The 25,578-nt window shown below is 43.2% G+C and overlaps 1 protein-coding gene across 4 annotated transcripts in view; it reads right to left on the bottom strand.

Moving 5' to 3' along the window:
• Positions 1-25,578, bottom strand: part of wdr37 (WD repeat domain 37) — a 123,562-nt gene that overhangs the window by 39,891 nt on the left and 58,093 nt on the right. For all 4 annotated transcript variants that reach the window (XM_078537362.1, XM_078537363.1, XM_078537368.1 and 1 more), the window contains 5 exons: positions 17,748-17,819; positions 16,854-16,898; positions 13,921-13,997; positions 9,755-9,992; positions 5,897-6,038 (listed from right to left, as the gene is read on the bottom strand). In XM_078537362.1, coding sequence (XP_078393488.1) covers positions 5,897-6,038; positions 9,755-9,992; positions 13,921-13,997; positions 16,854-16,898; positions 17,748-17,819 — 574 coding nt within the window. The remainder of the gene's footprint in view (positions 1-5,896; positions 6,039-9,754; positions 9,993-13,920; positions 13,998-16,853; positions 16,899-17,747; positions 17,820-25,578) is intronic.

Genomic DNA, 25,578 nt, shown 5'->3' with positions numbered 1-25,578 from the left:
ATTTCCAAGTCAGAACGGTGAGTGATTTGGAGGGGTACTTCCAGGTGGTTGTGTTCCCATCTATCCGCTGCCCTTGTCCTTCTAGATGGTAGCGGTCAGTTGGGAAGGTCTAGGGAGCCTAAGTGAATTCCTGCAGTGCATCTTGTAGATGGCACACACTGCTGCTACGTTGTGTCGGTGGTGGAGGGAGTGAATGTTTGTGGATGTGATGCCAATCAAGCGGGCTGCTTTGTCCTAGACAGTGCCAAGTTTCTTGAATGTTGTTGCAGCTGCACTCATCCAGGCAAATGGGGAGTATTCCATCACACTCCGGACTTGTGCCTTGTAGATGGTGGACAGGCTTTGGGGAGTCAGGAGGTGAGTTACTCGTCGCAGGATTCCTAGCCTCTGAACTGCTCTTGTATCCATAGTATTTATATGGCCAGTCCAGTTCAGTTTCTGGTCAATGGTAACCCCCAGGATGTTGATAGTGGGGGATTCAGTAATGGTAATGCCGTTGAACATCAAGGGACGATGGTTGGATTCTTGCTTGTTGGAGATGGTCATTGCCTGACACTTGTGTGGCGCGAATGTTACTTGCCACTTGTCAGCCCAAGCCTGGATATTGTCCAGGTCTTGCTGCATTTGGACATGGACTGCCTCAGTATCTGAGGAGTCGCGAATGGTGCTAACCATCGTGCAATCATCAGCAAACATCCCCACTTCTGACCTTATGATGGAAAGAAGGTCATTGATGAAGCAGCTGTAGATGTTTCGGCCAAGGTCACTACACTGAGGAACTCCTGCAGTGATGTCCTGGAACTGAGATCACTGATCTCCAACAACCATCTTCTTTTGTGCTAGGTTTGACTCCAACCAGTGGAGAGTTTTCCCCCTGACTCCCATTGACTCCAGTTTTGCTAGGGCTCCTTTATGCTACACTCTGTCAAACGTGGCCTTGATGTCAAGGGCAGTCACTCTCACCTCACCTCGTAAGTTCAGCTCTTTTGTCCATGTTTGAACCAAGGTTGTAATGAGGTCAGGAGCTGAGTGGCCCTGGCGGAACCCAAAATGGACATCAGTGAGCAGGTTATTGCTAAGCAAGTGCCGCTTGATAGCACTGTTGATGACCCCTTCCATTACTATACTGATGGAGAGTAGACTAATGGAGCGGTAAATGCCCGGTTGGATTTATCCTGCTTTTTGTGTGCAGGACATACCTCGGCAATTTTCCATATAGCTGGGTAGGCGCCAGTGATGCAGCTGTACTGAAACAGCTCGGCTAGGGGCGCGGCAAGTTCTGGAGCACAAGTCTTCAGTACAATTATCGGAATTTTGTCAGGGCCCATAGCCTTTGCAGTATCCAATGCCTTCAGCCATTTCTTGATATCACATGGAGTGAATCTAATTGGCTGAAGACTAGCATCTATGATGCTGGGGAACTCCGGAGGAGGACAAGATGGATCAAACACTCAGCACTTCTGGCTGAAGATTGTAGCAAATGCTGCAGCCTTATCTTTTACACTGATGTGCTAGGCTCTCCATCATTGAGGATAGGGATATCTGTGGAGCCTCCTCCTCCATCAAGTTGGTTAATTGTCCACCACCATTCACAACTGGATGTGGCAGGACTGCAGAGCTTAGATCTGATCCGTTGGTTGTGGGATCGCTTAACCCTGTCTATCACTTGCTGCTTATGCTGTTTGGCACGCAAATAGCCCTGTGTTATAGCTTTACCAGTTTGACACCTCATTTTTAGGTATGCCTGGTGCTGCTCCTGGTTTGCCCGCCTGTACTCTTCATTGAACCAGGGTTGATCCCCTGGCTTGATGGTAATGGTAGATATGCCGGGCCATGAGGTTACAGATTGTGTTCCGAGTACAATTCTGCTGCTGCTGATGGCCCATAGTGCCTCATGTGATGGATGCCCAGTCTTGAGCTGCTAGATCTGTTCGAAATCTAACCCATTGAGCATGGTGGTAGTGCCACACAACACGATGGAGGGTATGTAAGAGGCGGGACTTCGTCTCCACAATGATTGTGCAGTGGTCACTCCTTCCGATGCTATCACAGACAGGTGCATCTGCAGCCGGCAGGTTGATGAGGATGAGGTCAAGTATGTTTTTCCCTCTTGTTGGTTCCCTCACCGCCTGCAGCTATGTCATTTAGGACTCGGCCAGCTCGGTCGGTAGTGGTGCTACCGAGCCACTCTTGGTAATGGACATTGAAGTCCCCCACCCAGAGTACATTCTGTGCCCTTGTTACCCTCAGTGCTTCTTCCAAGTGGTGTTCAACATGGAGCAGCACTGATTCATCAGCTGAGGGAGGTTGATAGGTGGTAATCAGCAGGAGGTATCCTTGCCCATGTTTGACCTGATGCAATGCAACTTCATGGGGTCCAGAGTCAATGTTGAGGACTCCCAGGGAAACTCCCTCCTGACTGTATACCACTGTGCCGCCACCTCTGCTGGGCCTGTCCTGCCAGTGGGACAGAACCCCAGGAATGGTGATGGTGGTGTCTGGGGCATTATCTGTAAGGTATGATTCCGTGAGGATGACTATGACTAGTCTGTGAGACAGTTCTCCCAATTTTGGCACTAGCCAAAACTTTGCAGGGTCGACAGGGCTGACATTGCTGTTCTCATTTCCGGTGCCTAGGTCGATGCCGGGTGGCCCATCCGCTTTCATTCCTTTTTTGTGACTTTGTAGCGGTTTGTTACAATTGAGTGGCTTGCTATCACATGTAGGCCAGACCAGGTAAGGACGACAGATTTCCTTCCCTAAAGAACATTAGTGAATCAGATGGGTTTTTACAACAATTGACACTCGTTAGAATTTTAATTCCAGATTTTCATTGAATTCAAATTCCACCATCTACCGTGGTGGGATTCAAACCCAGGTCCCCAGAGCATTACTCTGGGTCTCTGGATTACTAGTCAGCAACAATACCACTACACCTTATATTCCTTGACAAATTTCTTTTGCCTGCCTGATGGTTTTAAACTTCTTTAAACTTCTCTCCTAAATTTCTCAAACCCCTTTTTGTCCTCATCTCCTTCTGTGTCCAATTACTTCTTATATATCTTTTTTTTTAGATTCAATTTTCCCTTCAGTTCATTCATCATGGTCTAATTCATCATAATTAGACTGCTTGCTATTGGCTTTAAGTGGAATACATTATCTCCTGAACAGTATTAGTTTGCCCTTTAAAAATTTCTCACTGTTTTTCTGTCTTTCTATTTTTAAAGATTTTCTCCCAGTTTACTTTATCTTGTTCCACCTCATTTCCTCATAATACACTCTTTTCCAATCTATTAGTTTGGTTTTTGCTCATATCACTTTCAATGCTGATCTTAATTATGTGGTGCAGGCTTATCCAACCTTTTAACTTGGCGGGGGGTGGGGGGGGGCACATTTCCATTTTTTTCTCACTCAAGAGGCCAATGAGCAAATTTCAGAGAGATAAGGTTTTGCACAACATCAAACGTGAATTTCAAAATAAAGTTGAGGTGTGAAGAAAAGAAGCAATTTGCTGAGCAAAAAATAAAGCAATGTCAAAAGAAATAAATTGATACTTAAAGAGTAATTAATAAAGATCACCATTAGAGTGTGAGAGGGACACAGTCTGTTTGTCTGGCTCACTCTCTCAGTGCTCACCTACCCTCAGCCAACGAGCGAGTGGGTGTGATTGTGTGTTGGTGTGTGGAGGTGAGGGTGAGTGGGAATCCTGAGACTGCGAGTGAGTCAGATGAACACACACATTTCTCATACTCCCTCACCAATACTCCCTCACTCCCTCCCCCACACACTCAATCTCTCTCTCTCTCTCTCCTCCCCACCCCACACCCCACACCCATGGACAGCGAGTCGTTTCATCCTCAACACGCACCCATCACCCCAACCTCACTCACACCATCACATGCAGCCTCTTTCGGCCTGCTGCGAGTCCCTCCCTCCTCCACCTGGCCTGACCCAACATGAAGCGAGCCTCTCCTTCCCCCACCCAGCGCAGCCCAGCCCAGCCAAGCGAGTCTCTCCTTCCCTCACCAGGCCCAGCCCAGAGCAAGTCTCTCCTTCCCCCACCTGGCCCAGCACAAAACAAGTCTCTCTTCCACCACCCGGTCTAGCTCAGCATGGAACAAGTCTCTCCTTTCTCCACCTGGCCCAGTCCTGTATACAGCAAGTCTCTTCTTCCCCCACTCGGCCCAGGCCAGAGCGAGTCTCTCCTTCCCCCACCCAGCAGTCTCTCTCCCCCGAGCCCAGCAGTTGCTCTCTTGCTCTTGCTCTCTCCCCAGTACCTGTTTCCGAGCCCACTCGCTTCCGCCAGTGTTGCTGTTCCTCCAATCACAGACTGCTTCTCTCCCACATTTGCTGCTGATAGGCTCACCATACTACTCATCTGAGCTGTTGCTTTTTACACTTGAGTTGCTTTTGAGAGAAGTATTATTCAAAAGGAAACGTGGGAGAGGAACAGCCTGTGATTGGATGAACAGTTTCTTTAAGAATCTTCCACTGCACTTAACGGCATTTTGAAAATTATCTTCGGGAGCCACATTGGGGTGTTTTGTGGGCCGGACATTAGACAAACCAGATGTAGCGATTATTATACAGTGGGGTTCCTTTCTGTCCTGCTCATGCCCATTGCCTCAAACAAGGTGGATTAGAGCAACTTTTATTTTAAAATGTTGAATGAGGTCCAGGACTTCAGTTCCATAATCTTCTACTCTGGTTCCAATCAGTTCTGAGAGAGACACGACCAGCCACTGTTCAAGATGATAAAACAATATTTCTTCTAAACTCCCAAAAGCAACTCAGTGAAAATGATATTAATTTAATCCTACCAACCATACTACTCATCTTAGCTGTTGCTTTTTACAGATGAGTCACTTTTAAGAGAAGTGTTAGTCAAAAGAATAGCCAGGAAAATGTAGGCCTTTTTTGAATCTCTGAAGTGCCATTCAAACTAAAACTTTGTTGTTTGAATGAATGTGGTGGCATGAGAAATAGGTTGCTTTTGGTACAATTTCTATAAGGATACATAATAAGGCAACAAGACAGAAGTATAAAAATAGTTATGAATATTAATTGATAAGTGTATACAATATGTAGTCCAAGACAGCGCAGGCAGCATATATGCTGCATGTACGTAGAATTTATTCTGCAGACACAATAATAACCCAAATAGAACCAGTTTTTCCATGTTACTGAGCCACTTTGCAGCTCTAACCAGTGAATAACAGTGTTAACCTTGACAATTTCCTCCCAATTTCTGTCCCTATGGAATGCTAGTGTTATAAATCAATGGCTGTGGTTCAGGTCATTTCTAAAACTCATGCAGCCCCAAAAGAAAACAAATGCCACCAACTATATGAATGGACACAATTACTTATCACCAAAATGAAGCAAACTAAACAAATCTCTCAGTCAAGGCCACGTCCTAATAGAAAGTTATCTCCCAAAAGATGCATGAACTTTGATCATTATTTAGCAACATAAGTGCTTGTGTTGATTAATGACTCCCCCAAGCTTTGAAAAAGACATACCAGAAAAACAAAAGCACTGACCCAACTTAAAAGGTCAAGATTATTTTGAATTCTGAATTACTTTACAAAGTGGATGTTGACAAGGTCATGGAATAAACAAAACATTGTAATATTCTCACATTAAGCAGGTTACTTATCAACATCTTCTATGACTACACGGTAAAAGGTTTAGAACTTGCAAAAAAAGGCTTTAATTAATGTAATTTACGCAACCCAAAAAGATGTATTCAAGTTGTCTCAAGATGCATTTTTGCCATGTAGTCTTCAACCAAAGCAAATACAAATATCTCACACTATGTCCAGGCTTGGAGGATTGCAAAGTAGCAAATGTAACACCCATGTTCAAGAAAAAATAAAAATTTCAAGACACTCACTCTGTGTGACCCTGAAAGACATTCACTGAGTGTATTGAAGGGTCTCGAAAATCCCAGAGACGAAAGGTGGTGTCACGTGATGATGTTACCACAAGGCGTTGAGTAGAGTGAGTACAACAATGGGTTAACTCTTGGTCATGTCCTGACAAAGAAGGAGAAGCAGAATAATTGTGCGGTCAATTTATTTTCACAATATGAAATTAAAGTTGCATTTGTTTTTCTTTTAAAATTCCAAGCAAGCCACAGCCAAGTTTACTTCTCATACCATTTTCTTTCAGAAATCACCAATGGGTGTTCTTGACTGTCGGTTTAGATACAGAAACAAACTTATCAAATTGACATTATCCTTGCTTACTGGCTGAAGTCACAAGCAGCAATATCAAATAATTTACATAAGAGAAGTACCATTTAGCAGATAGGAACATAGGATTCAGAAAAAAATCTGAAACAATAACCATTGTAGAAATATTTTGAAATTAATAACCTTAGAGTAAAGGCACCCCTTGGAAGCAGTGACCACAATATGATTGAATTTTACATCCAATTTGAAAGGGAGAAGAGTGGGTCTAAGACTAGTATCTTAAACTTAAAAAAGGGCAACTATGTGGGGATGAAAACTGAGCTACCTGAAGTGAACTGGGAAACTAGGCTAGAGGGTAGATCAATAGAGAAGCAGTGGCAGACATTTAAGGAGATATTTCAGAGTATTCAGAATAAGTACATTCTAAGAAAAATTCTAAGGGGAGGACCCAACATCTGTGGTTAACTAAAGATGTTAAGGAAAGCAAACTTAAGGAAAAAGCATACAACTCTGCAAAGATGAGTGGCAGGTCAGGTGATTGGTCAGAATATGAAAAACGGCAGAGAATGACTAAAAGGTTAATTGGAAGAAAGAAATCAGGATATGAGAGGAAGCTAACTAGAAATGTAAAAACAGACAGCAAGAGTTTCGACAGGTATTTAAAAAGGCAAAGAGTAAGTAAAGTGAGTGTTGGTCTTCTAGAGGGTGACAGTGGGGAGTTAATAGTAGATAATAAGGAAATGGCAGAAGAAATGAATATTTTGCTTCTGTGTTCACTATAGAGGATACCAAAAACATTCCAGTAATAGTTGTAAATCAGGTGAACGGGGTGAAATTGAAATCACTAGGGAAATGGTACTGAGCAATTTGACGGAGTTGCAGGCTGACAAGTCTCTGGGTCCTGATGGACTGCATCTTAGGGTCTTAAAAGAAGTTGCTAGTCAATGCGCTGGTGTTAATGTTCCAAAGTTCGCTAGATTCTGGAAATGTTCGATCAGCTTGGAAAGTAGCAAATATAACCCCTCTATTCAGGAAGGGAGGCAGAAAACAGGAAATTATAGGACAGTTAGCTTGACATTTGTCGTGGGGAGGTTATTAGAATCGATCATTAAGGAGATTATAGCTGGGCACTTAGAAGAGCTCAAGGTAATTGGGAAGAGTCAGCATGGTTTTATGAAAGGAAAACCATGTTTAACCAATTTATTGGAGTAACATGCACAGTGGATAAAGGGGAGCCTGTAGACGTACTGTACTTGGATTTCCAGAAGGCATCTGATAAGGTGTCACATCAAAGGTTATTAGGGAAAGTAAAAGCACATGGTGTAGTGGGTAACATATTAGCATGGATAGAAGATTGGCTGGCTGGCAGAAGGCAGAGAGTATGTATAAATGGGTCTTTTTCTGATTGGCAGGATATGACGAGTGGAGTACCACAAGGGTCTGTGCTGGGGCCTCAGCTTTTTACAATTTACATCAGTGACTTAGATGAGGGGAGTGAAGACATGGTAGCTAAATTTGCTGATGACACAAAGGTAGATAGGAGAGTATGTTGTGAAGAGGACATGAAGAGGTTACAGATGGATTGAGTGAGTGGGCAAAGATCTGGCAAATGGAGTTTAATGTGGGAAAATGTGAAGTTGTTCACTTTGGCAGGAACAACAAAAAAAGCAGAGTATTACTTAAATGGTGAATGGCTGCATAATTCTGAGGTGCAGAGGGATCTAGGTATTCTAGTACATGAGTCACAAAAAGTTAGTATGCAGGTACAGCAAGTAATTAAGAAGGCTAATGAAATGCTATCCTTTATTACAAGACGGACTGAACATAAAAGTACGGATGTTATGCTTCAGTTACATAGCGCATTGGTGAGACCGCATCTCGAATGCTGTATGCAGTTTTGGTCTCCTTATTTAAGGAACGATGTAAATGCATTGGAGGCGGTTCAAAGGAGGTTTAATAGACTGATACCTGAAACGAGTGGGTTGTCCTCTGAGGAAAGGTTGAACAGACTGGGCTTGTTTCCACTCGAGTTTAGAAGAGTGAGGGGTGATTTGATTGAAGTATATAAGATCCTGAACGGCCTTGACAAGGTGGGCATCGAAAGGATGTTTCCTCTTGTGGGTGAGACCAGAACTACGGGGTACTGTTTTAAAATTAGGGGTCACCCTTTTAGGACAGAGATGAGGAGAATTTTTTTCTCTCAGAGGGTTGTGCGACTTTGGAATTCTCTGCTTTAGAAGGTGGTAGAGGCGGGGTCATTGAATATTCTTAAGGCAGAGGTATATAGATTATTGTTAGGCAAGGGAATCAAAGGTTATCAGGGTTAGATAGGAATGTGGAAATCGAAACAAGAAGATCAGCCATGATCTTATTGAATGGTGGAGCAGACTTGAGGGACTGATTGGTCTATTCCTGTTCCTATTTCTTATGTTCTTAAAGAATTCCTCAGCTCAACATAGATTTCAAGGGAGATAAATTGCAACTTTTTCAAAAAAGTTAAATCATGTAAAATACTTGACACAAAGTGTACTTGACAAAATTGTCTCACATTTTTAAATGTTACAAAAGCAATATCGATATGCCGATCAGTTTCTTGCAGTCAGCTTCTTGCTACTGTGGTTCATGTTTTACAACTGCTACCCACAGACTGCCTGAAAGCAGACACTTTGTAAAGAATGTCCCCTTCAAGATATGGCATGGAGTTCTATTCTGATCTAATGAATGGGAACTGTGGATAGTGCTCCTTGCTTATGGGGTCACATGGTGCAGGAGATTCTTCTTAAAATGTCAGCTCTCAACCTACCTCTGACCAGCAGTTTCAAAACACAAAGCACAACAAAATGGAACAGTTGGCGGGGGTTCTGCTGCAGTGGGAGGGATTTTGGGGGCGGGGGAGGTAGTGTTATCTAGCAGTGAACATCAGATATTGATAAATATGGTTAAGGGAGTTGGAATGCTCAGAAACGGTGTTTGGTTCTTAACCAATAGCATAAGATCCAGAAATAGAGGGGAACAAGCCCTGTAAAGCAGCTAGTTCTGCTTTCTCCTGCACAAAATATATGGTTTGTGAGTTTCAAAGGTGAAGGAAAAACAACAGAGAAAGATACACAGGGAGAGGAACATTTAGGCACAGAAAAACAAGTGATCAACACAATGGTCCATTTTCCCCTTCCCTATGATGTTACTGTGCCACAGGTACCTAATACCACTACGCCTAGATGGTACTGAAACATTTTAAATCTAATGTGCAAGGCCAGACTCATAAATTAAACATTGCAGCTTGCATACAAAGTTTTGAACTAAATGCACTTTTTCAGTAATGTGAACAATTTGTGCAGAAACCTTTTTATGTTACACTCCAGCGCATTTCATAAATGTTCTACCATACAACCTTCACACATTACAAGTTCTGACTGACGGCAAAAAAGACATCACTCTGCCAGGCAGCTTTTTTTCTTTAACATCTCAAAGCTTAGTTCTGCATTTTCAGCACAAAAATGCATTTCCAACTAGAAGTGTAACACAATAGATCACAGTTGCCTATATCTCAACCATACCTGTCAGAGAGTGAACCAGCTCTGATGTTTCCACATCATAGAGGTTTGCGGTTCTATCCCAGGATGCTGTGACCACCTGTTTGCCTCCAACTAACCAGTCAGCAGCTATGACCACACCCTGATGACTCTTGAGTGTAGTTGATGGAACTCGGATTGTTGGACTTTCACTGGGGCATTCCACATCTCCATCTGCTTCATCTTTGTCTGAGAAATCAACTTCTTCCTCCCCAGACATTTGCTATGACAAAATAAAGAGAATTAAATACAACCTGCAGATAGAATGCTAGACCATATTATCAGTAGCACTGAAGGTTTTTGCTAACTCATTCATGGGCTGTGGGTATCGCTGGCTAGGCCAACATTTATTGCCCTTGAGAAGGTGGTGACGTGCTGCCTTCTTGAACAGCTGCAGTCTGTGTGGTGTAGGTACACCCACAGTGCTGTTAGGGAAGAGAGTTCCAGGACTTTGACCCAGCGACAGTGAAGGAAAAGCGATATATTTCCAACTCAGGATGGTCAGTGGCTTGGAGGGGAACTTCCAGGTGGTGGCGTTCCCACGTGTCTGCTGCCCTTGTCCTTCTAGATGGTAGTGGTCATGGGTTTGGAAGGTGCTTATAAGGAGGCTTGGTGAGTTCCTGCAGTGCACCTTGTAGATGGTGCACACTGCTGCCACTGCGTCGGTGGTGGAGGAAGTGAATGTTTTTGGGCAGGGTGCCAATCAAGCAGGCTGCTTGAATATGGTGGGCAGGCTTTGGGGAGTCAGGAGGTGAATTACTGTAGCAATCTGATATGTAATATATCTTTAAGGCAATCATGGTAATGTAAGGTCACATGATCTTGATATCCAATAGCAGAGTAGTACGGGCTATCTCTATGTGCAGAATTAGTCACTGATGAATGAAGACAGAATTTTATGTAGTGAGCGCACAAGTATGGCTGTAGAGTTTAGTTTGTAAATAAACTGCATGTGTTTATTCTAACAACGATCTCCAGATGTTCTCTGTCTCTGTACCAATTCAGTCGCCCTGAAACAAGCGTGCAACCCAGATCTTTTAACCCTACAAACCAAGGGCACCAACAATTACACTCTGCAGAATTCCCAGCCTCTGGCCTGCACTCAATGTTGACTCCCAGGATGTTGATAATGGGGTATTTAGTGACGGTAATGCCATTGAATATCAAGTGAAGATGGTTAGGTCCTCTCTTGTTGGAGAAGTCATTGCCTGGCACTTGTGTGGTGCGAATGTCACTTGCCACTTATGAGTCCAAGCCTGAATCTGTGCAGGTCTTGCTGCATATGGGCACTGCTTCAGTATATGAGAAGTTGTGAATGGTGCTGAACATTGCGCAATCGTCAACGAACATCCCTCCTTCTGACCTAATGATGGAAGGAAAGTCATCGATGAAGCAGCTGAAGCTGACTGGGCATAGGACACTACCCTGAGGAACTCCTGCATTGCTGTCCTGAGACTGAGATGATTGACCTCCAAACACCACAACAATTTTCCTTTGTGTTAGGTATGACCCAACCAGCAGAGTTTTCCCCGATTCCCATTAACTCCAGTTTTGCAAGGGCTCCTTGATGCCACACTTGGTCAAATGCTGCTCGATGTCAAGGGCAGTCATTTTCACCTTGGGGAGGCAGTGGCATAGTGATAATGACACTAGACTGACATCGAGAGGCCCAGGCTAATGCTTCGGGGACACAGGTTCAAATCTCACCATGGCAGCTGATGCAATTTAAATTTAAATTCAGTTAATATATTTGGAATTAAAAGCTCGTATTAGTAATGGTGGCCATGAAGCCATTGTAAATTGTTGTAAAAACCAATCTGGTTCACTTATGATCAAGAATCTGTCAACAGAAGTTCAGAAAAGTTATCTTGTTTCTTGTCCCGTACTATGTAGCAGGAAAATTAATCCTTTGTTTTTTTTTCTCCCCACAGTTGTCTCACTTGACTAATTGCTTACAAGTAACATTCACGCCACATAAATGTCAGGCAATGACCATCTCCAACAAGAGAGAATCCAACCATCACCCCTTGATGTTCAATAGCATTACCATCATTGAATCTCCCACTATCAACATCCTGGGGGTTAACATTGACCAGAAACTGAACCAGACTAGCCATATAAATACTGTGGCTACAAGTGCAGGTCAGAGGCTAGGAATCCTGTGGCGAGTAACTTACCTCCTGACTCCCCAAAGCCTGTCCACCACCTACAAGGTGCAAGTTAGGAGTGTGATGGAATATGCTCCACTTGCCCAGATGAGTGCAGCTCCAACAACACTCAAGAAGCTTGACACCGTCCAAGACAAAGCACCCATCCAGCACCTTCAACATTCACTCCTTCCAAAGCCGATGCACAGTGGCAGCCGTGTGTGCCATGTACAAGTTGCACTGCAGCAACTCATCAAGGCTCCTTCAACAGCACCTTCCACATTTGTGACCTCTACCATCTAGAAGGACAAGGGCAGCAGATGCAAGCGAACACCACCACCTGCAATTTCCCCTCCAAGCCACACACTATCCTGACTTGGAACTATATCACCATTCCTTCATTGTTGCTATGTCAAAATCCTGGAGCTCCCTCCCTAACAGTACTGTGGATGTACCCACACCACAGAGACTGCAGTGGTTCAAGAAGGTGGCTCACCACCACCTTCTCAAGGGCAATTAAGGCAATAAACTGTGACCTTGCCAGCGACGGCCACATCCTGCAAACAAATCAATTAAGAAAGTCTTCTATCCACATTTTAACTCTCCGCAAATTTGGTCTTCAATCTGAGCACAAGCTTCCATCCACATTCCGATGTGGTGAACCACAGAGTCTTTCGGTCTTCAGCTATTCTCTCTCTCCCAGACCATGGCAGATTAACTTGTCTCTGATAGTGATATTTTAAGAAAATCTGTAACCCAATATCACAAAGGCTTCCTCTGCACCCTTCCCATCTTAAGTAAAAAATTAAGTAAAAAAACATTCCTAAGTTCCAATATTTGTAAATGAAAAAACTTTTAAAATGAAATAAATTCAAAAATATTAAAGAAATAGGCAAACTACTTAGGCCACTTAGTTCCTGCTCTCCGCCTCTACCACTTACTGCCTCACCTGCTCCTAACCCTCCCACTCCCCGATCTTCCCGCTAGCCGCTTCCCTCTCCTGTTCCCTCTCATTTGCCACTTGACTCTCCCGAACCCACACACAGTGGGTGAGGTTTTGGGAGTGGGGCAGTGAGAGGGAGGAAGAGAGTGAGGGAGCAAGAGCAGTTGTAAGTGGAATGATTAGCGAGGCAAATGGAAAGCAGGAGGGAAAGGAGTAGGAGAGAGGTGCAGAGCATGAAGGTCGGGGAGCTGGAGGAGAGGAAAGTGGGAAGTTCGTCGAGCAGGATGGGCGGCTAGCGGGAAGAGTGGGGGGAGTAGAAGGTTAGGGAGCGGGATTCACCACTCCAAAATGGCATTGATCAGGTCACACAATTCTACATCGGCCAAGCACAAAACAATGCTAAAACTGAAATCCGGACAACTAGCCCTATTATATCCATGACGTTAAAGCCGAACAATTTTAAAAAGGGAAACTTAAAACAGGGATTTACTGTATTACAAAGTCAAGAATTTTTTTGAAAAGTTGTTTAAGTTAAATCATTGGAACCTACCGCTGTGAAACAAAACAATTAATATATTTCAAGGTGTTCTCTGCATACTATACACATTTTGCTCACTATATTCCAAACAAGGTGACTGGATTTATTACATGACAATATTTTTTAATAAAGGCTTTTAATAAATGTCCCCAGGGATTACCTGAGAAGATGTGAAGTTGCAGTGTTCATTACATTCAATTGTTAGGATCACCAATAAATGGGAAAGACAGAATTATAAAAGGAGCGTGCTAACTTATAAAGATATATACATTAGACTAGTATAAAAGCAAAATACTGCAGACGTTAGAAGTCTGAAACAAAAACAGAAAATGCTGGAAAAACTCAGCAGCTCTAACAGCATCTGTAGAGAGAGAAACAGCTCTGAAGAAGGGTCATATGGACTCGAAACGTTAACTCAGTTTCTCTCTCCACAGATGCTGAATGACCTGAGTTTTTTCCAGCATTTTCTGTTTTTGTTTTACATTAGACTTGTTTTAGCTTCAAAAGCTAAACAGTTACTCACGTTTGAATCAATTACAGGCTGTGGGATGGGCAGTTGAACGATGTACCGCCAGATATGAGCTGTCTGATCTCCAGATGCTTCAAGTACAAATAGAAATAATCTAAGAAATCCATCTACATGGCACAATTTTGGTCATATTAAACTAGCCACAAAAAAAATGTAAAATAGTAATTTCACATAACAAAAAGATATAAAGCCTTCATATTACTAGGCTTTATAAATCTTTCAACTTCTCGGGAGTGATTTGGGTACAATGCAGCATCTCCAGTTCCTTCAAATTCAAAGTATTTTGTTAGATAAAAGTGGTTCAACAGCAAATCAAAAGGAATTCAAAATCAGCAAGCAAATTCTTCAAAGTTTTAAAGAAGCAAATTTTTAGAATGAGTGAAATGCTCATTATTTTCAAAATAAGTTACAATTACTGGCAAAATAATGCTCCAATAATAGCTGGCTTTCAGAAGTAATACCTAAATTTAGCACTGCACACAACTGACCTGTCAGTCATCAAAGAGTGCCATTTGTTTCCAAAGTCTATGTTGGAAATTACATACCAACATATGAATTAGGAACAGGACCCAGTCCTCTCTTCCTCAAACTGAATGTAAAATTCAATCATATTATGATCACCGCTATCTCGGGCGCTTTCATTTTGAGGTCATTAATTAATCCTATCTCGTTGCACAATACCAGGTCTAGTATAGCCTGCTCCCTAGTTGGCTCTAGGACATGCTGAGCTAAGAAATTATCCTGAAAACATATGAATTTGTCATCTATGCTACCTTTGCCCAACTGGCTGTTCCGGTCTATATGTAGTTTAAAATCCCCGATGACAATCACAGTACCTTTTTGACAAGCTCCCACTATTTCTTCCTTGATACCCCGTCCTAACCTGTGATTACTGTTAGGGGGCCTGTACATCACTCCCACAAGTGACTTCTTGCCTTTATCATTCCTCATCTCTACCAGCCGCTTCTGTATCCTGGTTTCCTGAACTCAGGTCATCCCTCTCTATTGTGTTGATGTTGTCTTTAATTAACAGAGCCACTCCTCCACCTTTTCCTAACTTCCTATCCTTCCTAAAAGTCACATACCCTTCAATGTTCAGGTCCCAATCCATCCCATGCTGAGACTCATCAGCTCGTATGGTCCCAATGACAATTTCTTCAGACTCTGCACTGTTGCAGCACATAATGAGCTAAATTTACGCTCCCCCACCAGCAGTTTGAAGGCGGACTGGGCTTGTAAAATGCAGCACATGGCCTTCCCTCCAAATTCTCACCTGCTCCAGACCTGTCTTCATTTTAGTGGGGACAGTGGATGCGTTGAGTGGCGCCCCCACCCTTGGGCCTACTGAGGTCCTTAAGTGGCAACTGAAGTGCCTCATCCCACCCCTGCTGTGAAGGAGGCTCATGCCAAGTGGGTAGCCCGGCAGCTTTTACTGTGTGGGCTGGTGTTGGGCCCTCCTTTGGGGGGCCCAGTGCCCTCCTTTGGGGGTCCCCAGTGCCTATCGGAAGCACCACCCCAACTCCCACTGCAAGGTCATATCTCCCTTTTACCCTCCTCCCCTGGCCTCTTAAAACTGGCCCTCTACAACTCCCACAAGCCCACCTTCAGTGGGGTCACCCAGTCAGACCCCACCAATATTCCTGTCTTACCTTCAAGCTGTCTCCATAACCTCCTCTTCTTTGGGTTCTGGCTGTAGTTCCTGCAGTGGCCACTGCTCTAACATGACAATGCTGGGACTACAGAGCTGCCAGCCAACCCAATTGGCCGCCAGCTCTCTTACGGGGGTCCTCCTCCTCAGATAGGAGTGCAAGTCTGTTCCTGAGTCAATTAACACCCCAAGCATAAAAAGGTTGCAGGGCAGCCACTTTTCCATGAGCAGGCTCCTGACCAACTTTTTAGTCAGAAGGGGACAGGGGACACGGTGCCCCATAACAACCAGTCCACTACACCATATAGGTTCGACTTGAAATAATTGACAAGTGGTTGGAATATCAGTAAAATGCACTTCATTTTGTTGCATCATGTTTTACAAAAAGCCCCAATTGAAAATAAAAATTTCTACACAAAGATCAACAGCTCCCTCTCTTGGTTCCTCCCTCTAGTAATAATCCTTATCTACAGTGAATTACAGCTGCCAAAAAAAATCTAAATCATTCTGAATCTGGTTCTCCTTCTTTATGTTATGTCTCCTTCTTTTGGCATTATCTACACAGTTGGATGAAAAATAGAGCTGCCTCTAAAAGTCCTTACTGCTCAGAATTAAACCCCTTTGCGTGTGACACTTTCTATTTCCCATACCAGTCATCCTTCTGAGATTATCAATTGTGCATCAATTTCATGGTGCGAGTCCAAACCTACCAGGAACTTGACTGACCGCCCAAACTGCCACGCAAGATTCTAATATCCAGCAGAAAGAAACTTACACCCCATCAATATTATCTGGATTTGCGATAAAAGGCAAATGTTTATCTAGTTTGTCAGGCAGCATCCCAACAATGCTCAACCTTCACTCCATACCTCTTCTAATCTCAGCTGCGCTATTATTAAAACATGATTAGTGCAGTGCACCAGGGCATAGGTCTTGAAAAGTTATTCACAGCTTTTGCTACATGAGTTGCTTTTGTAAGACAGTTCTTTACCAATGAACCACCAATTATGCAAGATGGGAAAGTTTCATACCTTCAATTTACACACACAAGCCAGGAAAGTAGGCATCATAGCTGTAATGTACCAATGTAGGCCAACTATCTGAAGCCAAAGTTCATCTCATCTGATACAGACAACTTAGTCGAGAGTTAAGATTGTTATACTGATATGTCTAATAATGTAATCTGCTGGTTCATAGTGCAATAAGTTATTTTTAGCGTTACAAAATGTGTAAAATTTAATATTGTACAACATTATAAACACAATTATGCATACTGTACCTGTGAGAGCTACCTGTTCTGACGGATGGAACTTGACTGAATTCACTAAAGGAAGAAAAAGGAAATAAAAGACAATGAACGTATCTGAAGCTCCTAATATACAGTAGTTAACATTTTATATAAGGGGATCACTCTGCCTTTCTGGGAAAGTTTTCTCCCATTTCTGATTGGTCTCCTCATAGCATGCACAATATGTAACTGTAGGCAACCTATTTTTCAGTCTTCTACCATTGTTTAAACCTGTTTACTTAGAAATATTGAAAGCAGCTCAGAAAATACTGTCCTTTTGACCTTATTTTCTCTGTGGGGACGTGCCTTCTAACAGCTAAGTACAGGAGCTCAATGTCATAGGCATAAAAGCCAGACCTAGTATGCCACAGCAAAGCATGCTGGCTTGACAGCACATTCTGCTGTCCAAATCTTGGTTTTATGAACCATGCATCCAATTTTTAACCTTGACATTTAGCATTTAATTGCATGAAAACTCTGAATCTAACCTAGTTTTAGTGTTGTTGAAATGCCACCACTTCCATCATAAATCATTTACATAGATACTGGTCATGAAATTAGATTGAGCCGTAGCACTAACTGGGCAATAATGAATCAGCATCCTACTTTATACTGCATCTGATTTCTTTTTTTCTGTTGAAGTTGATAGAAAATTAAAGTCAAGCAGGGAGAAAAATGGGCTGCCAATTCACCATCGCCCACTTTGTGCCCATGTCCAAGACCAATTTCAACCCATTCACTTAAGTTTTAAGCTCAAAAGCATTTTAAAATTAATACATACTTGTTTTTAAGCTCGCATAGTAAACTTCCATATCCACACATATACATTATAAAACTATACTATTGCAAATGGTTTTACTAAATTTAATATCAAGATAACCTCACCTGACCCTGCATGACCCACGTATTTCAAGAGGCACTTTCCTGTCTCAATGCTCCACAACATAGCACTGTGATCTTTAAAGAAAAGCAGCAGACTTAGACAAGAGTTAATTGGGAACATTAGCAAGGTTTCCTTTTGGATGACAGCCATTTATTGATTATAGGTACATCTAAATAATTCCTTTGTTCTTAAACACAAGCTAAAAAAGATTACAGTGGGAGCATCAATGTGATCAAAGGCAGCGGTTACATTTATTGACTGAAATATGCAAAAAAATTAAGGGTTTCAATCAAAGGCAGATCAAACATACAATGCCTGAAGTAATCAACAAGTGATAGATTAAAAATAAAATGTGTTTGGAAACACCCAATGATGGCTCACTGCCACCTTTTCAAGGGCAATTAGGAGTGGGCAATAAATCATGGCCTAGCCAGCATTGCCCACATCCTGTGAACGAATAAAACACAAAGGTACCTATGCAATAACAAATCAGAACAGAGGTGTTTATGAATACACAATCACGTATAATTTCAAAAGGATTTACTTTTTTCAAAATGAGACTATTCTCTTTTATTCATACCAGAATTATAACTACTCATGAACTCGGCAACTAGCACAGTTGAGTTCAGTTTTAATGACACCATGTATGCCCAAATAGATGATGTTCCCATGGGGTCCCCACTAGGCCCAGCTCTGGCAAACACTTCTGCTGGGTTCCATGAGAGACATGCCTACCCCTCTCATATTTCCGATTTGTGGATGATACGTTTGCTATATTTAAATCCGCAGCTGCATGTAACAATTTCCTTATATGTCTTAATGGGCTCCATCCTGCACTCAAATTCACCTTTGAAATGGAGCAGCCAAATGAACTCCCCTTCCTTGAAGTACTAGTTCAGAAATCTGCCAGAGGGTTCTCTACCACAGTCTACCGCAAGCCTATCTTCATTGGTCCATATACACTTTGGGATTCTTACAGTTTCACACGCTATAATATTGGCCTTATCGGTGACTTTCTCAATAGGGCCCAAGTCATTTGCTCACCATGCAAGTTTGATGCTGAAATAGGGTCCATCAAAGGCATCCTGCAGGATAATGTCCACCCTGATCAGACCATTTTGTGCTGCATATCACACAAACTCATGAATGGGCCTAAGGCCGTCACATTCAGCCCTGAAAAGTGCCCAGTCTGCCTCAGATTACCTTGGAAGGGCAAGGTATCTCAAAAAAGTGAGCAACAGATGAAACTAGCTGTTTCATGCTACTACAACGTAGTAACAATACGAGTGGTATTCACCACTAACAGGATGCTGCCGTCAAGCCAAAAAGTTGTTCTGCCTATCACACAAATGAGTACTGTGCTATATGGAAACAGAGAGTAGGAATAAATGGGTCTTTTTCAGAGTGGCAGGCGGTGACTAGTGGGGTACCACAGGGGTCAGTGCTTGGGCCCCAGCTATTCAGAATATATATCAATGATTTGGATGAGGGAACCAAATGTAATATTTCCAAGTTTGCCAACAACACAAAACCAGGTGGGAACATAAGTGGTGAGGAGAATGTTAAGAAGCTTCAAAGCAATTTAGCCAAGTTGAGTGAGTGGGCAACTACATGGTAGATGCAGTATTACATGGATAAGTGTGAAGTTATCCACTTTGGTAGCAAAAACAGAATGGCAGTGTATTATTTAAATGGTGATAGATTGGGAAATGTTGATGTACAAAGGGACCTTGTACACCAATCACTGAAAGCAAGCAAGCAGGTGCAGAAAGCAGTTAAGAAGGCAAATGTTATGTTGGCCTTCATTGCAAGAGGGTTTGGGTACAGGAGCAAGGATGCCATACTGCAGCTATACAGGGCCTTGGTGAGGCCACACCTGGAGTATTGTGTGCAGTTTTGGTCTCCTTACCTAAGATATACATGCCATAGAGGGAGTGTAGCGAAGATTCACCAGACTGATTCCTGGGACGGCAGGATCGTATGAGGAGAGATTGGGCCAACTAGGCCTGTATTCACTAGAGTTTAGAAGAATGAGATGGGATCTCACCGAAACATATAAAATTCTGACAGGGCTGGGCAGACTGGATGCAGGGATGATGTTTCCTCTGGCTGGGGGGCCTAGAACAAGGGATCACAATCTCAGGATACAGGGTAGGACATTTAGGACTGAGATGAGGAGAGGGTGGTGAACCTGTGGAATTCTCTACCACAGAGGGCTGTGGAAACCAAGTCATTAAGTATATTTAAGAAGGAAATAAGTTTCTAGACTCTAAATGTGTCAAGGGGTTTAGGGAGAGAGCAGGAATATGGCGTTAAGGTAGAGGATCAACCATGATCATACTGAATGGCAAAGCAGGCTCAAAGGGCCAAATGACTTACTCCTGCTTCTATTTTCTGTGTTTCTATGTATTTCAGTGCCAATGTGATGCTACATATCTAAGCCATATGTCTCAAAGACTAGCAGATCATATCAAGTAGCATGTCCCAGCCGCTGTTCGTAACGGGCAGGCTACAAACCGTACCCAACCAGCCGTACTTGCAAAACTCAAAACACAGTGTCCAACATTAGATGTGATTCTGCGATTGGACAACATTTGCTAAATAATCCTCAGTATGCTAAGAATTATGCTGACAAACCAATTTAAGATTGTCAGTCGGGCTTGTAGTGTGGCACATTTGCGTGTACTGGAAGGCACATATATTAATACACAGGGCCTTGTTCTTTGCAGGCAGAAAAGAACATGTACACACATTGTGCCTGTTTCAGCTAAACAAAATAAGCGACAGCCATTCGCTGACTCGTTTCTCAGGTCAATGCCCTTACCAATCAGGGTCAAGCTGTCCGGTTTAAATTTCGAACAATGCTTGGCAATTAACTGTCAGTCACCATCACTGGTGCATTCTCCATGGCAACACCACTTGCCAACCAATCAGCACTCTCTTCACATACAGTATAAATTGTTGTTTTCCCCTTATATTGGTTTTCTTGCAAAGTATCCTGACGAGTGCAGGACGAAAAGCTTGATTGCTGTGGCATACATCCCATGCTGATTGCCACACAGCTGGCAAACCTCAAAAAGTGAGCTAAGACTATCTAAAGGGATTTTCACCAGCTCTGAAACTCAAGGCCTGAGGTCAGTGTTCTCTTCAATATTTAGCTGCTGTGCACGACAAATTTCTCAGCGTGCGGTCCTTTTAAATTTTTTGTGTGGACATACACATGACGAATCTATCCCAGAGCAAGGCCTGTGTGGTACTTTCCAGGCTGTCTCTGCCTATGCAGCTAAGTGGGAATATTGTTCGAGATAGTCCAATGAAATTCAATAGATACAAATGAGCCAGTAACCAAGGAACTTAGAATAATAGAAAATTTACAGCACAGGTGGCTATTTGGTCCATAGTGTCTGCACTAGCCAAAAAAAAATGTTTATAAATCTCACCTTCCACCTCTTTATCAGAAGCCCTGTGAAGTTTTTTTTTAATTCGATGAGGGTTTTTGCCTCGACCACCCTTTCAGGTAGTTAATTCCAGACACCTACTACCCTCTGGGCAAATAAAACACTGTCCTCAACTTCTCACTAATCCTTCTGCCAATTACTTTAAATCTATGATCCCTGGTCGTTGACTGCTCTTCTAAGAGAAATAGGTCCTTCCTATCAACTCTGTCTAGGCTCCTCAATTTTATACACCTCAATTAAACTTCTCGTCCGCCTCCTCTATTCCAAAGAAAGCAACCCCAGCCTACCCAATTTTTCTTATAGCAACATCGCCCTCTGCACCCAATCTGGTAGGATCACATTCTTCCAATAATGCAGTAACCAGAATTCCATGCAGCACCCTAGCTGTTGCCTAGCTAGTGTTTTATGTCCCAGCATAATCAGCCAGCTCTTAGGTCCGATACCTCGGCTAATAAAGGAAAGTATCCCATATGCCTTCTTAAAAACCTTATCTACCCAACCTACTACCTTTGTGGATTTGTGGACATGCACTCTAAGGTGCCTTTGTTCCTTCACACTTACCTGTATCCTACCATTTATTTCGTATCCCCTTGCCTTGTTTGCCCTCCTCAAATGCATTACCTCACAATTCTCCAGATTAATTTCCATTTGCCACTTTTCTCCCCGCCTGTCTAGTTCATTGATATATTCCTGCAGTCTACAACTTTCTTCCTCACCAACAACCACACAGCCAATTGCTGTATCATCTGCAAATTTCTTAAGCAGCCAGTCGCAAAAACACCTGTCGGCCATTACACTTCACTTCTCTCCACTGAGCCAATTTTTGATCCAAATTGACATTTAACCTTGGATCCCATGGGCTCTGATTTTTCTGACCAGTCTGCCATATGGGATCTTGTGAAAAGTTTTGTAAAAATCCGTGTAGACTGCAACAAATACAGCAACCCTCCTTGTTACATCCTTAAAATATTCAATCAAGTTAGTCAGACATGACCTTCCCTTAATAATCCATACTGACTGACCCTGATTAATCCATGTATTTCTAAATGATGATATATAGTGTCCCTCAGAATTTTTTCCAACAATTATCCCACAACCAAGATTAGGTTGACTGGCCTTTGATTACGCAGTCTATCCTGTTAATTGTTTATGAATTGTATTTAATTGTAGGTAGGTGGTGCTATTAACTGATGGCCCTATAAAAAGGAACAGATGGAAACTGCAGTTTCTCGGTGAGGAGGTTCATGTTTCCAACAGTATCTCTGCAAATAAATACTTATAAAAGTGGATTGCCACCTTAGGCGGAGTGGCTTGTGCCCTCTGACGGTATCTTGAGAATGCTGTCGGGAGCTCCCTGCTCCTGGTAAGGCCATCCATGGTGGCAAGGTTAAGGGCGGTAGCAGACAAAGTGCAGTCCAAAAATTCCTCAATGGCAAAACAGGCAAAGGGAGACTGTGTGTCTCACGGTTGCAAAGGCAGAAGAATGCTGCATATCACTGAAATCTGACTACCAACCCATCAGGATCGTGCGGACAATGACGCCACCCCGAAGTCCCCAAGTTAAAAAATGTCACGTGCGGGCTTCCCCCAGGGTCTATTTGCCAAGTCCTGTGGCGATGAAGAATTGGTGACAGGGTCAGAGCTGTGAACCCAGGAGACCCTCATAAAGGACACAGGTGACAGATGCATGAAGGTCTTTGGTCACCTATGTTGGTACAGTGATGTCTTTAGGCAGCAGCATCCATGACTGAGCAATGCTCTTCAGGATACCATCTGTTGACTCCAAATGGGGAGACAGCTAGAAATAATGCCCTAAAAATAGGCGGTCCCACTTTCTCATGGCTGGGGAACCACACCATGCAGGATCACCATCTTTGTGGTCAAAGAAAGAAAAATTTAAATTTTGCAAGTGGGGTATTAGAATGCTCCTGGATAATCTCAAGAGCGACTGTCCAGAAAGAAAAACTGCAATCATATCTCATGAGCTACTAAGGCTCCAAGTTGACATCACTGCCCTCAGTGAACCCGCCTTCCTGAGAGGGGCAACTGAAGGAACAAGCAGGAAGATACACCTTCTAGTGGAAAGGAAAGGCTGATAGTGACCCTTGTGTTCATGGTATTGGTTTTTGTATCTGGAATAGGATCTTGGATGTGCTGCCAGAACTCCCAAAATGTATAACAAAAGACTCATGACACCACCTACAGCTCAGCCGTAACCAACATGCCAGCGCCATCAGCAATTATGCCCCAACCCTTGACTCCGATGAAGATTTTAAGGAAAAGTTTTATTCTGACCTTGATGAAGTCATTACTGCCATCCCAAAGAAGAAAGATCATTCTTCTGGAGTCTTTAATGACAGGGTTGGCTGTAACCTTCATGTCTGGTGAGGAACCATGGCAAGAATGGCATGGGAAAAGCTAATGCAAATGGTGTCCTCCTGATGACAAAGTGTGTTCAGCATGGCCTCATTATAACAACGCCCTCAAACACAAAACCACATGGAGGCACCCAGATCAAAGCATTGGTACCTCCTGGATTATGTCATTGTTTGGGTCAAAGATATAAGTAATTTGTATATCATTCGATCCACTCAAGGGTCTGATGCATACTCTACAGATTATAGACTTGTTTGATCAGCGATGAGCATTCACCTAGCACCAAAGCATTGCAAGGCCCAAAGTCCAAGTCAGAGAAGATCAACATCTCAGCCCTAAAGCAGCCCAACCAAAGAGAGGAATTCCAAGTGCAGCTCACAACCAATCTGGAAAATTTTCACACATCCAACTCAATTCCAGAAGAGTGGAATACTAGATTCCTGAGTACTAGACTCCTGTGGCCAGACTATTGGTTTCGAGCATCGTTGTCACCGTGACTGGTTCAAATACTACGATGCTGACACATGCGACTCATAGAATGAAAGCGAGCAGCCTTTACTGCCTGGCAGAACAACCCAACTGTCAACACTGGAAAGAACATTTTCAACAACTCCTTAACCGTGAATCCACAGTGGTAGCTGATACTCTCCAGGCTATCCCCCCAGTACCCTGTGGTAGAATCCATGGGTGAACGATGGGAGGGCTGTAGATACAATTAAACAGATGAAAAACAACAAAACCTGCTCCCCAATGATATTCCAGTTGAAGTCTTCAAAGCTGGTGAGCTTTTGCTCACGCCCAGGCTCCTCCCACTCATCCTATGGATTGAAAGGAAAAAGAACTCTGCCCTGCACATCCCCCACTGCCCACTACCCCCATTCAGCAATATGACAATTGTAACTACCTTCAAGAAGGGAGATAAATCATGCTGTGGAAACTATCGAGGCATTTTGCTCATGTCCGTAGCAGGGAAAATTCCTGTGACTGGGGAAATCCTCCCAGAGACACAGTACGTCTTTAAACCTTCCAGAGGAACCTCTGAATTTTACAGGGGGTGTACTGGTTGCCCTCACCACCCCTCCCCGCCCCGTCTTCCAGGAAGAAAACTGCCCGACTTTAAAAAAGACTGCTCAGGTAATATCATGCTCTGGGGGGGCCTAAACAAACTGAGGGTCCAAGCTGAGGGTCGGACTTCTGCCCCTCATTGGAAAGGAAGTCCTGCACTGTAGAGCTGCCAACAATCGGATTGGCTGACAGGTCTTACAGTTCCAGCAGTGCCAGAACTCAGTAGTGGGAGCTGCTGGGACAGCAAGGAGGTCCACATAGATTGAAGATGGATACCAAACCCGTGTAAGTCCCAGTCTTTTTGGGTGGGGAGGGATGAGGCACCCCAAGGAGGTGGGGGGGGGGCAGTGGTAGCAGGTTTTGCAGGTCAGGCAGAGGCACAAATTGGGTGTGGGGGAACATCCTGGGAGTGTGGTGTGTCCAATGCACACAGGGCACCCCCTGAAAGATGATCTCCCCTTCCTTCCCATTTTTTTCACCAAAGTTGTTTAAAAAAATGGTCTTTGCCTTCTTCTACCCAGCAAATTATGGTAGTGGAGGTGGATTGAGGGCCTTAAGTGGGCAATAATTTGCCAAATCCGAGAAAATTATTGAGAACACCACCAGGAACTCTTCATTGCACTCACTGACCTGATCAAAGGATTTGTAAATTGCAAGGCTTTGTGGATTGTGCTCCAAAGATTTGGATATCCAAGAAACTTCATCACAATCCTACAATTGCCTCATGATGATATGGCTGCAACTGTCTTGAATGGGAGATCTGAAACAGCCACCTTCAAAATTTGAACCGAGTGCCAAGCAAGGCAGTGTGATAGCCACCATACTATTCACAATCTGCCTGACAGTGGCTAATCACTTCATCAAAGTTCAACAACCCTCTAGTTTCAGTATTAAATACCACATAATGGAAAACTCTTTAACCTCAGTCACCTCT

The sequence above is a fragment of the Cetorhinus maximus genome, chromosome 3 (genome assembly GCF_964194155.1).
Source record: "Cetorhinus maximus chromosome 3, sCetMax3.hap1.1, whole genome shotgun sequence".
In the NCBI taxonomy this organism is placed as follows: domain Eukaryota; kingdom Metazoa; phylum Chordata; class Chondrichthyes; order Lamniformes; family Cetorhinidae; genus Cetorhinus; species Cetorhinus maximus.
The sequence above is the reverse complement of the archived record's forward strand: the minus strand, read 5'-3'. Positions and strand labels throughout refer to the sequence as shown.